The sequence below is a fragment of the Carassius carassius genome, chromosome 34, assembly GCF_963082965.1.
Source record: "Carassius carassius chromosome 34, fCarCar2.1, whole genome shotgun sequence".
Taxonomy (NCBI): Eukaryota; Metazoa; Chordata; class Actinopteri; order Cypriniformes; family Cyprinidae; genus Carassius; species Carassius carassius.
The window spans coordinates 14687946-14703876 of record NC_081788.1 but is presented as its reverse complement, the minus strand read 5'-3'; the positions used below and the strand labels follow the sequence as shown (position 1 = coordinate 14703876).

The following is a 15931-nucleotide window of genomic DNA, read 5'->3' as shown; positions in this document are numbered from 1 at the left end:
CACTTTTTTACACACGCGTTTAGAACATTATTGTAAAATGCTGATTAAGAAACATTTATTATCATCGTTAAAAACAGTTGTGCTGCTTAATTATTTTGTGAAATATCTTGATCAATTTAATGCATTCTTGAATAAAATAATTTCTTAAAAAAAAAAACAGACCACAAACTTTTGACTGGTAGTGTATACTAAACTTTTTTTTATATGATAGTTTTTTTAATTTATTTATTACAGTTTAAGTCTATCAGTGTTTGATAACACTTAAAATGATTAGTAAAACAGGTTGGTGGTACATGCTTGACCTTAAGTTTCATTTAGATTTTTGAAGTTCAAATGCATCTGTGTTAGTAAATACGTCCCGACAGCATTTTTTTTGGTTATTATGGTACATCATTTGGTTGCTTTGTAGATTAAAATTGTAAAAATGACTTATTATATACTGTATTACTGACTGTAGTTTGAATCATTCCCTTTTATACCTAAGGCATTGTCATTGTGATTAAATGTCTAAACATAAAATGGAAAATATCTTATCTATTGAAGTCTGTCTGAGACGGAACAGCCTGATAGAGTCGAAGGCCACTGTATTTCCCATCAGGGCTGGGGTATTCTGCTCTTATCCTCCATACACAGCAACTGGGTATTACTGGAACAGCATCTCTGGGTGTGCTGTGACCAAAGCGCCATCTAATGAATTGAGCATAGGCCCCATGGCGCAGCTGAGCCTCATCACCCAGCTCTGCTAGGGGATCCACATAGAACAAAGCAGTCTCCAGGACGGAGCGACTGACAACCAGAGTTGAAAAGAGCGGGGAGGAGGTTATGCAGCGCCCTTTCCTCGACCGACAGCACAGCTGCTCCTGCAAGGAGTCGGTTGGATGGCAACAGTCACACTGACACCAGGCCGGACACCCAGACTGTGGCATCTCCAGTAATGGCGTGTCTATGCTTTGACTGCTGCTGTGGGTTCTGGGAAGCTTTTTTTCTTCATTTAGCCAACCACTCTGGCCATTCTGTACAGGCTCACTTCTGCTTTGACCACACTGCAGAACGCTCATCAGAGTCTTCATGCTTGCCAAATCATTCTGAAAGAGAACAGAGCACGGTTATTATAGTTCACTAAAACCATAAAAAAAAAATGTAAAAATCATTTTCATGATTTGAAAAGACATAAGACATTAACTGAAATAAACTCTCGAAAAACTTTATATTTCTCCTTTTCATTTAGTTTAACTTACTAAAGGGGAAGTCGTGGCCTAATGGTTAGAGAGTCGGACTCCCAATCGAAAGGTTGTGAGTTCGAGTCCCGGGCCGGCAGGAATTGTGGGTGGGGGGAGTGCATGTACAGTTCTCTCTCCACCTTCAATACCACGACTTAGGTGCCCTTGAGCAAGGCATCGAACCCCCAACTGCTCCCCGGGCGCCGCAGCATAAATGGCTGCCCACTGCTCCGGGTGTGTGCTCACAGTGTGTGTGTGTGTGTTCACTGCTCTGTGTGTGTGCACTTCGGATGGGTTAAATGCAGAGCACAAATTCTGAGTATGGGTCACCATACTTGGCTGAATGTCACTTCACTTTCACTAAAATAAATAAAAATAAAATAAAAATGAATAAAATCTATACAGACATAAAAACAACAACTGAAAACGTAAAAATAAAAAAAATAATCAGACCAGCGAAATTTCACAATTCTCAAAACCTCAGAATACTAGGGTAACTAAAAAATTGTTGAAAATAATTAAATGGTCAGTGATTAAGCAAAGGACAAATACAATGGGGAAAAAAAGACACAAATGAAGCAAACAGTGCAAGTGTAAAGTATTCAGCCTACCAATAAAATTGAATAGTTGAATGTAAAATAAAACAGCAGTCTTCATTGTTTAATTCTTAACTTCCTTTGTTTCTTATTTAAGCTACACAAATCCTTCAGTCAAGAGCAGTGAGTGATTTTGTCTTTGTCTTTTGTTGTTTGATTAATATTAAAGTCACAGTCAGCAGCAGAAATATAGCCACCTGTCACTTTAAGAGCCTCATGGATCCAATTGACTGTTATGCACATATTTTCATTCTCAACTGTACATTAAAATAATACATAACCAACTTTGGGTTTATGTGAATAATCCCCAAGTGACGCATTTTGACTGTTTAGGCACGCACCTTAAGCCTAAGTTGACTTTAAATGTCCAATGCCATGTTCTGTTCTGTCTGTGATATGTCAAATGGTTCAAAAGATATGGCAATTTATGACACTTTTCAAAATGGACAGGCAGTTCATCTGATCCTTGCAAAAAAGATTATGATTTTATGACTAACTGTCAAAAATTATTAGCAAAAATCGCAATTTTTGCAGAATATTGCAATTTTCAAAATAGCCACTACTGTAATGGGATGGAGTCTTAATGTAAGCTATTGAATGTGATCAGCATGAAAAGCATTATCAGATGAACTAAATTTCATTTTTCTAGAAAAAAAGTTTAAAAAATGATTAGCATTTGAAAAGATTATATTTTAAGTTCTTGTGGCACTATAGAGTTGGTCCTAGAGACCCCAAAGTTGGTCAGATCACTATTCATGACCCTCAATACAAGTGTGCAAAATTTCATCATTTTCCTATGTTGCCTTCACAGGGCTGCCATAGACCATTGGGGAGGAATAATAATAAAGGCAACATACAAACACAACAGGGATTACAGCACCTTCGGGGCTTGGCCCCTAAATATCATGTTGCTTTTCATCAAAAACAATCAGAGTACTTGGGAAATGATCAGTGAGCCACATGGCGTGTTCGCTGACACTTCTGGTTGCTTTATTACTGTTAAGTGAGTCAGGTTGTACTGCCATTGTATTGAATTCATTGTGTTCTGCAGAAGAAAAGAAGCCCACAGGCTTGGAACGACATGAAGATGAGTAAATGATGACAGAACTTAATTTTTGGGTAAACTAAACCAAAATTTTATAAAATGCAAAAAAGCCTGTGTATTGCTGTTCTTTGCCCTTCACTGATGGCCTAATGGTTAGAGAGTCAGGTTTGAGTCTCAAGTCTGGCAGGAACTGTAGGTGGGGGGAGTTAATATACAGAACTCTGTTCAACACTCAATACAATGGCTGAGATGACACCCTTGAGCAACGCACCAAACCCCCAACTGCTCCCCGGGTGCCGCAGCACTATAGGTGCCCACTGCCCCGGGTGTGTGTTCACGACTGTGTGTTTGCACTTGGACGGGTTAAATGCAGAGCATGAATTCCGAGTATCGGTCAAGTATAAATTTGGCAAATATGTGACAATTTAACATGAGGAACTTACTTTGGGCTGGTGTAAGGAAAGGGGTTTTGTCTCCTGTAGTCTTTTCTTTCTGGATTTTTTCACCACTCTTAGCTTGTCCTCATCCACAAATGACACACAAAGGAAGCACTGCAACAAATACATTATGCTAGATTCATGTATACAGATTCTCGGTTTAAGCTGTATTTAGCCTGTGTAAAGCATTAAAGGTGTTAAAACACGACAAAATGAAGTGCTATCCATTATGTCATGTTTATAAGGTGTGTTCACCTCTTCTCTGTCCTGTATGGCCTCAAACTTCCTCTCAGTGTAGTTCTGTTTTGCCTCTTTGGAGTAACAGCCTGTTCCAATAAGCCAGTCCAGGAATACGGTTGTCTAAAAGACAAACTCAGTGGTAAACATTTCATTACTTCATACACTTTCTGACTTGCTCAGGGCTTAAGGGTTACTTACAAGAGCGTAATACGAGAGCGTAGATCCAATGTAGATGATTAGCTGAATGATGCTGAACTTTCCAGCCTGTGAAGAATATAGACAACTTTTTGTGTGTCTTGTATGCTAAAGCAAACATGCAAAGAAATGACAATATAGAATAAAATGGTCTCACCTTTCCAAACACCATCACATCAAATCTAATCCCATACATTTTAAAGAGCGTTCTCTGCTCCACACCATTCACTGTAGAGTATCTTGCAAACCTACAAAAATTTTTTTAGAAATTAAATACCGCAGTTCTCACATGGTGGTTCACATCAAGTGGTTCACACCTGAAATTGAGCCCAGGGTACAAGGTTCGGTTGCTTTCTTTTTCGTCTAAGCGACGAAATGAGTATTTAGGCAGACAGCTGTGAAAGATGTGGTTCAGGTCACAGTCCCAGTTGATCTGGATCCCAATCACACCACCCTGTGGAGCAGATACAAAAAAAGAGTAAATAGAGTCATACTATTACAAAAGATTTATATTTCAAATAAATGAAAGTGTTGGTCAGTCAAGGGCGCAAAAAAGCCATTTGGAATTCGCACAAAGTCTGAAGCGAAAAAAATCAGAGCCTGTGACCATTATCAAAGTCCCTTTAAGGCAAGTCATGTCACTCGGCGGCCATCTTTAAAAACGCCTCTCAGGCATGCAAGTGCAGCTCCTATCTCTTTGAATGGAGAAACATCATATTCTCCAAAACTCTTCACCAAACTTAAGATTAAATGTTATATTTGAAATCACCAATGAAATCTGACAACAACTGTCTCAAATAGCAGTAAAAGTGATGCAGTGATGCGCTGACTTTACCGTCTTCTAGTGATTGGCTCTTTTACTCAGAAGGCAGGGCTTAATTCGATAGAGCAACGATATTAATATCAATAATATGGCTGCTCTATCAAATTGAACCCCATTCAAAACTTTACGAGTGACACGTCTTGGGGTATTCTATAGTCTTTGCTATCATACACTATGCAATTTTCTATGGAATTTGTCAACTCAAATCTGCAGATTTCAATCTCTCTATATTCCAATGTATTCCAGGCTTTACACTCAGGTCTTTCATAAGCTCTTATATTCAGTCAAAAGTTTCTGATGAAATACCGCTCAGTGCTGCTTATATAGGGCTCTTTCCCAGGCCCTTTTCACATGCTTGAGTACCATTGGCAAATGCAATGCAATGGTGTTAAGCAAATAAGGCTTCAGTATTTGAAGAGAATGGTGTTTCCCTAAAGCGTCAGCTTATGCTGTACACAATATTAAAATAGAAAACTGTTATGTTACATTGTAATAATACTTAACAGTATTGCTTGTTTTACTGAATTTTTGATCAAATTATGTCTGTGTGACCATAAAAGTCGTTCAAAAACATTAAAAACTTAACCATTTAAAAAATTTTTAAGTAGTATATGTCCTAGTGTGCTTGGAAAGAAAGGTTTTACCTCCACCGCCATCTCTGAAAAGTTCTCCTTGGCCTCGCTCACAATATCTCCCAAACGGAAAATGGGGCAGAATTGATTTTTGTAGGGGTTATAAATGCAACCTTTAAGGTCAGTGTCTTTCATTTCAGGCAGGATGTTTCTTCTAAGAGAAAAAACATAAATGGATGACTATTTTATCAGTTTTTGAACACTAAATACTATCCGGAGCTTCCTTTTGGCTAACATTTAAAGTAAATGTTACTGCTAACAATTAACACATACATTAAGTATGTTGCAGTAACATTTATAATGTTATTATTGTGTGTTATTAATGTTTATTTAAAACTTTAAAACTTGTATACTACCTTATGTAATTAAATGCTGGAAATCTGATGTTATTCTTGATCATCACAGTGAAGTTTTCTGCAGATGCCAAAAGAGCAGGTCTACAGAAACAAAAAGGAAAGCCTGACATAAGAAAACTTCTGTACAACGAATCTAAATTTATATGAAACTGCATCTTCCTCAAACAGATTCCTCAAATGTCTCTTTGGTGGCACTGGTAGCTCTGAACTGCAGTGTCAAGTTTTTATTTTTTATAAATTTGGCAGCATAGTTGATGATGAGTTGTTTTCTTTTGCCAAATAGCTTTGCTGTCACAGTAAGTTTGAATCTAATCAACAAACAACAGTATGTAGAACAAAGAGTCCATCAAGAGTCAATTAAAGAATATTTCAATATCATTTAGAGAAAATACTCTCATCAAACTGTTCCTTCTTAAAGGTATAGTTCACCCAAAAATCTATATTCTGTTTTCATTTACTCACCTTTGTGTCATTCCAAACCAGCATGACTTTCTTATTTCTAATAAAAAATGGTTCAGTTTTTTTTGGAACAGACAATGAAAGTCATTTGGGACTTCCCTGTCTATGGACAAATACATTTTCTATAATCATAATATCTGCATTTGTGTTACATACAGGTTCTGAACGAAACAAAGACAAGTGAATAATGACTAAATGTTTATTTCTGGATAAGCTATCCCTTTAATATAAATTAGCACCTTACAGCACCTGGGATTCTTCTTGTTCTCAATGGGGCACCAAGCTGTAACTTCACATGTTTTCTTTAATACGTCCAACTTCACACAGGCACCTGTTTGAACACCTTAGAGGCAAACACAGGAACAAACCTCAGATCACAGAAAGACATAACAGTTATGTTATCAATGAAATAAAACACAGCCCAGGTAGTATTATTCAAATATAAACAAAATTAAATAAAATAGCATTTAATTTCTGAGCGAATTATGATTGGCCTGATATCGAGATGCTTCCTCTCAAGCTGCATAACTTAAAATGGCTTCTTCATATAACATTACCATGGCTATGCTGGTCAGAAAACCCTTTCTCACAGTCTTTATCTGTTCGACACAGTTTCCCATGTGGTAGCACCTGCAGTGTGTACATTAAAAAAAATTAAAAAAAGAATTAATAATAATAAGACTTTGGTTCAATTGTATTACCAAATAAACTGAAATCAGAATAACTGCACTTACCTCAGGGCAATTAGCCTGTTTTTGGTTTTTTGTAACAATGACATTTGTAGTCACAAAAAAGGAGTTTCTTCCCTACCGAAATAAAAACAAGAACAACACTATTACCTACAGTAGATTTGATTTGAACAATTTTTTTGTGGCATGAAAAATAACAATGATAAATGGTGTACTTTACCTGATAGTGTCCACTGTAGTCCACCACATCCCACACAACTTCTCCAATGTCGGGTGTAGTTATCTTTGCCACTCCCTTAACTTTTGTGGTTACAGAACTCACAACAAGATCATATTCTTGATATTCTTTTTTCCAAAGCATCATGATACTGGAAAGTAGGTTCATAACATTGAATAGTGACTTTGAATCAAGAATCTGCGTCAGTCAGTACATGTAAACACATAGTAACGCTTGTAAATGAGCTACATGGATGAGCTCTTGTTAAATGATGCGGGTGCGACATGCAAGAAACAGCAGGCACAAACACTTACCAAATGAACATCAAGATCACTCCGTTTAACGTCCATTTAAACGAGCCAAGTCTGACGCTCTTGATTTTGACGAGTTTTTGCGTGTCATATTCACAGAGATTCAGCAAAGTGCAAGGCATGGCGGTGATTCAGTAAACACTGGCGAAGGAACGATGACTGCGGAGTGCAGCTGTGCTCTGAGCTCGCGCAGGAGGAGGTCACATGGTCTTTTGGAAGACAGTTATTTGCCACACTCTTTCTTGGGACGACGAAAGACTTTTCACCGAGACAAAATGTTTTCGAAATTATTACATATTCATAACACTTTCATCTTTAAATCAGTCTTTAATATTATTTGGAATATATTTAAAATAAATATTTTTCTACCGCGGAATTTAATTGTTTCTCAGGTTTTTCTAATTTTTCATTTTAACTTAAGATCATTATTATAATGTATATATTTAAATGCAAATAGCCTATATAAGGTTAGATTTTGAGTTTCTTTAATATTGTTACATTATAGACTCATCAAAATGCTTTTTTTTTCATCTGTCAATCCATTATCCCTATATGTGGATGTAAGTGGAAAATTTATTGGACATTTGCATAGTAAATTATACAGATTACATTTTATCCAACATGTTTCCAACTATGACTAAAAAGCAAACAAACAAGATTTGAATAGGCAAATTCTGAATACTAATAAAATGAACATTCAATACAATAGTGACATGCATAAGCTGTAAGTGAAAAATGACATGCATAAGCTTGACTATATAGCAAATTTGCAAACTCTCTTTTTTTGCCTTGGTTGGTGTAATCTGAACTGTAGTAAACATGGTGCATTTCTCTCATTTTACCTTATTTGTGTTTTAAGCTTTGACAAAAGCCTGCTCTGATTACCCACGCAAAGTCACTTTGCATAATAAATTGAGTCCCTGTTTCTACCCAAGACAATTCGCTTCTCACCAAACCTCACATCAGTGCAGGACTCTGCTTTGTCTGCTTCCCTCTCTAAAGAGCAACATTATGGCACCTCCATCAACCTCTATTGGACACATTCTCTTTTTTGTTGCACTTGTGGTCGTTGGTGTTTCTGGAAACATATTTAACCTTATTTTTACTATACAACAGCAAGTGAAGACCAGGACCATTCAGACTGTCGGTTTAATCCTAAACATCATCTCCACCAGCAACATTACCCTGGTACTTGCCACCTTCGGAATGGTGGTAAGCGTCTTTCAGAATCCCCAAATTTGGTGCATCAAGCCATATCCTTTAGCTATCCGGACTGAATTATATCTAATGATGACTAGCAGCTTCATCAGCTTCTGGGCCATTGCATGGCTGAGTCTCTTCTACTGCATCAAAGTTGTACATTTCTCCTCAGAATGTTTCCGAGCACTGAAGAGGAACATCTCCTCTGTGATCAACGCTGCATTGCTGCTGAGCTGCGTGTTCTCCTCCTTGTTGTTCTTTCCTATGTTCTCACTTGACATTGTGGATTCATTGGAAAAAAATGAGAGCATGAACGATAACGCCAACTTGACCTGTCAAATGCCCTCCTTCACTATACAGATGGACGCTTACACATACGCTGCCGCTATTCTTTGCCTCCTCTGCCCGATCCCTCTGATGATCATGCTGCCCACCTCTATCAGAATGGTCGTCCATCTATGCGCCCACACGCTGGCTCTCAAGAAGAACCAGACCCAGGTGCAGGGATCTGACTCGTACCTCCTGGTGTGCAAGATCACTGTCTCTCTGGTGGGAGTTTATCTGTCCACTCTGTGTATTGTGGCTTTGTTTTTCATTATAAGGTTAATCGGGCAATTTGTCACCTATCAAATCTTAGCCAGTGCCTTTAGTTTTTACAGTGGTATGACTTCTGTCCTTCTGACAGCTTCAAACAGGCATCTGAAAGAGAAGCTCTGGAGTCTGTTCTGTTGTAGGAAGGCACAGGAACAAGCTAGCAGAAGCCAGACCGTTGTGACAGGGGATGTTTGATCTGATAAAGACAGTTGACTTCAGGGGATTTGAATTATTAAAATCAAACACTTAATATTGTTGGTCACTTAAAAATAAAGTAAGTGATAGTACATAATAAAGTGAAAATAAAATTAAGATTGTCACTTTAGATAAAATCAGCTGCTAAACGGATACATGTTTAGACTGTTACTAATTGATTGGATTTATACTACAATTTGCTGAATAGTCAAGAGAATAACCAACACAATCTCATGGCAATTCACAACTATTTTTACATGTTGGTAATTTGGTGGCTAATTAGTATAAATCTCACCCATGTGTCCATATGATCTAGTTATGTGGTTATATTTAGGGATACACCTTCATGTTAATTTTCTTTTTAATGTTTTTGTTGAATTCAAATTGTTCGATTTCATACAAAATCACCAACTTATAAAATATTTGCTTTCTCTTGAGATCAGGAAAACTAGAAACAAGTTAGTATTTGTTTAATATATATATAAAAAGTTGTTCTAGTCATATTGTGTAAAGTAATGTCTTTTATGGGTTAGTGAAATTGTTATTTTTGTCTTGGTGAGGTAAATGTAGACAGACATGTAGTCATATATTTTACTGAATTGTCAAAAATATCAATACAATTTTTATGGATTAATCATATGAATTCTGTTTTTGAACAACTGAGAATGGCAAATATATAAAGATTTTTCACTCATACTCATTTCATACATACTGCAATTGCATATGAGCATTGGCTTTACCAGCCTAAGCTTTCTTTTTAATGCTATTTGAGCATAAGGAACAATTTATGGGACAGTTCATGCTAGATTTTTTTGCTGATTTGAAATGTATTATTTAAATGTGATTCTGGCAAGCACCATGGTATTTCACCATTCAAGGAAACACACAACATAATATATGAATGCACTGCAAATTGTACAAATGCATATGCTTGGGCATAATTTTATTATAACATTTTTATTTCGAATACAATGATTTCACTACTAAAATTAGACTATTAGACCATGCAAACAGACTCAGTTAAACATTTTCTGTATCCTTAGCTTGAGAAACTCTGGCAAACCCTTGTTCTCAAAGGTTTGTGGCAATCTATAAACATTCATGATAACCTTGTGTGCATCATCAAAGACCTCCACACCGATCTCCTTCTTCACTCTTTCTCTCCAGGCACTCAGAACACGTCTGCCTTGAAACACATCTACACCTGTACCGACCGGCTTTAAAACACACAAACAGAATTGGTAAATATGTCATGTTTCAGTCAAGCCCTTGGTCTAGGTAAACCAATGTGCAATTTGTACCTGCATCATCTCCACAATGGCTACAAGATCAGCCATATTTGATCTCCAATTATAAAGGGCCTGCTTTGCACAACTTGTCCTCAAAAGTCTTCAGGGACATGTTGATGTCCTCCACAGCAGCATCCATCTTCTCCTTGGGCACTGGACCCTTGTGACTGCAGGCAAGACCCCCCAAAATTGGGAATGTTAGTTCCACTGTAGATAATGCACGCATTAAAGAGAATAAGAAACAGCTCAAGGAAAGCTTGCATAATCACAGTATACTCCGTGCACACAAACACAAGTGGTCCGTTTCATTTTGACTCTTACCCTGAACCAGAAGACCTTCGACCCATGAGTTCTTATGTTCGTGTGCTGCCAGGAGAGAAACTCGTCGACTCGTGCATGCTTCTGCAGCTCAGCTGGATACCAGTGATCAGGAGTGTGATGTTTTGCTGCCAAGTACTGCAGTATTGCTATACTAAAGTACAGGGGCGCTGCACAAGATCCCGGGCCCTATGCATAGGCAGTCCTAATGGGCCCCCCTCCCCTTGAAAATATATATATATCTATATCCAGTCTATATCCAGACTTTTCAAGGGCCCTCTCTTCCTTTGGGGCCCTGGTAATCAGTACTGGTTTTACCCCCAGTCCAGCGCCCCTGCTAAAGTATACATTACTTAGTCTAACAAAATCTAAATATGTTTCAAATATAAATCAGGTTAACAACATACCTCTCTGTTAGAATAAAATCTACATCATTGAGAACAGGAACTTTCCTTATGATGCTGACCTTCCCAAATTCATCTCCATATTGTTCACCTTTGAGCACAGAGAGGGGGACAAAATGGCTGGCATGGCTGGGAATGCAAATCGAGATACAGATCCTGTGGCATTTTGGAGGGCAAGTGTCCAAGATGAGCTATTCGCCAAACCTCTCACCCTATATACTCTAACCTCCAGAGGTCAGTAGTACAGTGTTATTGCGACATAAATTTAGGTTTGTGGCTGTCGGCTTCGTTTATCTAATTCTGTGCTATTGTCAGGGACCAAACAGTCCGGCAATGAGGAAAACAGAAGTTTCTTTGGAAAATGGGTTACTTTATTACACCCCAAAAAAACTACTGAACAATAGAAACCAAAAAATTAACAAATAGGCCTTTAAAAGAGGTCAACAAAATATAACTATACTCAAAACAGCATACAACAAAACAGGATATGAACTTAACAACCTGACCTAACAGAATGAGACACCAGGGAACATATATAGTGGCTTGGCCAAACCAATTTACACAAAAAGGGGAAAACGAAAAATGGGTGACAAATACAAACAATCACAAAGCCAACAAACTAAACCCAAAACCCCCCTCCAACATGGCAGCACATGGTATGGCTTAATTGGCAGGTCACAGGATATCACAGTCCTCCACCTTTGGCCACACCTTTCTTCCCCCCCAGGACAGAGCTCTCTCCAACATGGTAACAAAGAAACAATGATTAATAAACAGAAAATATTTACATAGCCCTACAATGTGGAAATGTGTGTACTCCATTTAAACAGTGTATGGCTAAAGCAAATAATATTATATTATAACTGAAATAAACTATATTATCAATGTTTCTAAATCATGAATTGTTTGGGGTGTGGCTATTGCAAAAAATTACTTAACCTGTGTACCTAAAACATAACTTGTGTGCTGGTATTAACATTGCTGGCTATTACCCTTCCTTGCCAATTGGTCATCCTGTGTGGCTTGGGCCACCACAGCTATTATTGATGTTATGATCAAACACAAAAGGTAAGAGCTGAGAAAAACTTGTCTTGTCTGAGATATCGTGAAGGGACAAGAGCGAGAGAGATCACACATTGTAAAGAAACTGAGAAGCTTAAAATATTGCTAATATGTCTACTTTCCCCCCCAAATGTAATTGATAGCTCAATGGAAGATTGCTGTAATATGCTACAGTCCACTCACATTCACCCCAGCCGTGAATCTTCCTAAATCATTTGTGCAGTTTCTTTAGTTAATTCCTAATCACTAAAATATTAGTCATCAATTAATTTGCATTTACCATATTTTAATAGCATTGTTATATACCTGAAAATCAGAATTAGACATAATTTTATATGCAAGACCTGCTGTTTAAATGTATTTCCTGTTTTCAATAATGGCCTTCTTCAATCATCTTTTTTACACTGCAGTGCATGCATTTTCTCCTATTATACTGTAGCCTTATTTCAGCAATGCAGATTTAAATGCATATGCAACACTTTTAGGCTTCTTATTTTAGAGGCATCTTTCCAGCATCAAAAACAGCTTTACAAAAATTTTGGAAAAACATAAAATTTAGATTGGTCTGTTCTAGGACAGATTTTTTTTTTACATTAGATATATTTATAAAAATGCCCTGTGCACTGATAATGAAATGTCAGAAAGTTTTAATTGAAGAATTCTGCCACATGATGGTGTAAGAACACTTTTTACCAAAGGGAAATTGTATTCATAAGTCAGTACAGCAGCACCTTCTGGAGCAAAGCAGTGAGTGAGTGGTATATCCAATGAATTAAAGGTATAGTTCATTCAAAAATGAATTTACTCACCCTCATGTCATTACAAACTTGTATGACCTTCTTTCGGAGAGAAAGATATAATGATATTTTAGTTTATTTACATGGAAAGTCTTTAAGTTATAGCATCAAAAGGAACCAATTTCAAATAAGGGGAACCAGGGGATTGTCATGATCAGATAAACATTACATCACATAAATTGCTCTGGACTGATAATCAAATCCAAGCTTCCTAAACTTCCTAAAACCATTATGGAGATACATGAGAAGTTACACATCCTCTCCTCATTTGCCCTGTCTTACTTACTCAAAGGTCATTCAGATGTGCTTTGGAGTTGACCTTCTCAGTAATGTCAGGGTGTGAGTGCATAGTTTGGATTTTAAAAGGGTGGATTCTTGTTGGTTTCGTGTTGTATTTGACAAAGAAGTACAACAGAGATTCTTGATGCATAATAATATTGATGCATATTAATATACTGACACACCTATACACCATATTACACTGCATTGATTTATTCTTAGCAAAATCACAGACCCAAATCTCAAATACAAATACCACATGAACTCTTCTTTGTGTTCTGTGTTTAAGTGTATGATAATTCACCAGAGCCCATTCAAACTCAAAAGAGAAGTAAACAAAGAATGCTTGTGGTTTGGAAGAATTAATATAATGGTTCTGGTGAGGCAGTGGGTTCACTCAAGACTTCACTTAAAGTCTGGTTTGAATTTAAAGAGGCATGTGATAACAGATTAGAGTAGATACACAGATAAGAACCAAAAGTCTGGCTGAGATTGTTTCTCCATGTTCTCTACTATAAATGAAAGACAGTATTAACTAGTATTCACTTTTTTATTGCTCTGAGAGATATGCATACATGTGCTAGATTTGGTTATGTATTTTCTAACAAAACCCAAAGAAAACCTCAAATTTGATATGCCTTTTTAAGGATTGGTATTTTTGTTTGATATCATTCGTAAAAGGAGAAAAGGAATAGCAGGTGACACAACACTGCTTCGAAAATCGTTTGCTATCATTTTATAAATTTGCGATTGAATGAGAATTCAAATTTAATTACAGTGCATTGACTTCAATGAACCTTAAAATGTTCTCATAGTCTAAATGTAAGTAAATAATAATAATAATAATAATAATAATAATAATAATAATAATAAAAGTTCCATCCCTTGATCCTGTGGTTTAACATTACCTTGTGGTCAGATTTTGATCAGGCGAGGTAATGGGATACAAGTTGTGACTGTCTGGGCTTCCTGTTTTCCTATCCATCTCATCTGGGGAAATTCTCCACTATGAGCTCATCCCTATCTATGCAGGTGAACTTTCCTGGGGTTAACCAACTATATAGACCTATGACCTTTGCACATAAAATAACCATATCATGTATCTATGTGCGTGTTTGGGATGAACTGCATCATGTGGGCATATGAGTAATGAATATGTTTTCCAGCTTTCTTTAACAAAGATAACAATGTTCTGCATAAATAAGCACTGTTGGTTGACGCAGTGACAAAGCTATGAGCCCTTAGTCCAAGAGGCTTAGCAGGGGAGGGAAAAACAACATCTGAGGCTCATTGGTGGGGCATTAAAAGTAAATAAAGCCTCATTAGTTTTTTGTGCTCTCCTGCACCTGCATATTTGGTACACTCCCATACAAAGTTAAAAAGGCAATTCAAATATTAACTTAGACATACACAAGCACTTTTCATATTGTAACCCATTAATCTGTAATGAATGATTTAAAAGACTAACTGAAAAGGTTCTTCATATTTGTGATTATTGTATTGCAACCTCTTGACTGTTATTTGTGGCATGTTAGTCATTACAGACACTGACAAAAACCATATGTAGAATATGCAAAGATCTGTGGTCTTTTCAACACTTCTATAAATAGAGTTCAAAAAGCTTTTATCATGGAAACTAAAACAAGATCTTATTTCTTTTTTGGTGGATAGTAGTCATGCATGGTGTGATTTTACAGTATACTTCAATGGTGCGTTGAATGTAAAAGTATGTTACAAAAAATGATGAATGCAAGCAAAGTGATTATGAAAAGTATGAAAGCCTTGTCTCCATTATCATTTGAAGGGTTTTGGGGAGCAGAGTGGAGTTTGAACCAAAAAAAAAGAGAAAATGATTAGGAATCTAATTGATAAATGTTTTTTGTAATTTGCTTATTTACTAAAAACCATCTGAATGAACCAATATACTAGAATGAATCTGACTTTCCAAGTATAATAGGCTGTATCCAAAATCAAATACTACTCTTTAGTAGGTCAGCTGCATATGTGGATGAGCTCATAGTGGAGAATTTCCCCAAATGAGTTGAAGAAAAACAGGAAGCCCAGAAATTCACAACTTGCATCCCATTACCTCACCTGAACAAAATCTGACCACAAGTTAATGTAAAACCAAATGGATTACGGAATGAAAGTTTTTAACAACATAAAGGTTATGAAAAGAGTAGTATGTCCTTATTCACAGTATTCATAAAACCGTTGGTGAAAAGTCATGACCTACTATTTGGGGCAAGATTCTGAAGTGCGCATCTGATGGACATTGACTTTAATATCCCATGAGGCCACAGGAGAGGATTTGTTTAATGACAGTAAAATGATGCTGGTTAAATGACAATGACAGCATGACGAATATATCACATCCGGATTACATTCATACTACACACATTTATACTATAAACTCTACATTTTTAACTGTAACTAATTATTTATTCAAATGAAATAGCTACCTATTCAAAAAGTAAACCATTTGTATCCATTTTCTTCTTCATACTTTAAAGTCAATGGGGAACACAACTGAAGGTGAATTATCCCATTAAGAATAAACTTTCCAAAAGCTA

The 15931-nt window shown here is 36.7% G+C and overlaps 2 protein-coding genes and 1 pseudogene across 2 annotated transcripts; 1 reads left to right on the top strand and 2 right to left on the bottom strand.

The window, feature by feature from the left end:
• Positions 1-320: 320 nt before the first annotated feature.
• Positions 321-7407, bottom strand: p2rx7 (purinergic receptor P2X, ligand-gated ion channel, 7). The gene is made up of 13 exons (XM_059522600.1): positions 7224-7407; positions 6913-7060; positions 6738-6809; positions 6561-6633; positions 6253-6346; positions 5545-5625; positions 5201-5342; positions 4051-4187; positions 3891-3981; positions 3737-3802; positions 3554-3658; positions 3305-3412; positions 321-1085 (listed from the first exon to the last, which is right to left on the bottom strand). The coding sequence occupies exons 1-13, from the start codon at positions 7340-7342 to the stop codon at positions 531-533; spliced, it is 1791 nt and encodes a 596-aa protein (XP_059378583.1). The 5' UTR covers positions 7343-7407; the 3' UTR covers positions 321-530.
• Positions 7408-8231: 824 nt separating this feature from the next.
• LOC132114911 (taste receptor type 2 member 40-like) lies at positions 8232-9209 on the top strand. Its single transcript, XM_059523307.1, has one exon. The coding sequence runs from the start codon at positions 8232-8234 to the stop codon at positions 9207-9209; it is 978 nt and encodes a 325-aa protein (XP_059379290.1).
• Positions 9210-10208: 999 nt separating this feature from the next.
• Positions 10209-14343, bottom strand: LOC132114910 (glutathione S-transferase theta-1-like; annotated as a pseudogene).
• Between the last annotated feature and the right edge of the window lie 1588 nt (positions 14344-15931).

Excerpts from the sequence above, each read along its gene's own strand:
- p2rx7 (XM_059522600.1), bottom strand. The coding sequence starts at position 7,342 with ATGCCTTGCACTTTGCTGAATCTCTGTGAATATGACACGCAAAAACTC. Across the intron at positions 6,810-6,912 it reads ACTACAGTGGACACTATCAG|GGAAGAAACTCCTTTTTTGT; the intron begins GTAAAGTACACC and ends TTATTTCGGTAG. Across the intron at positions 3,803-3,890 it reads ATGTGATGGTGTTTGGAAAG|GCTGGAAAGTTCAGCATCAT; the intron begins GTGAGACCATTT and ends TATTCTTCACAG.
- LOC132114911 (XM_059523307.1), top strand. The coding sequence starts at position 8,232 with ATGGCACCTCCATCAACCTCTATTGGACACATTCTCTTTTTTGTTGCA.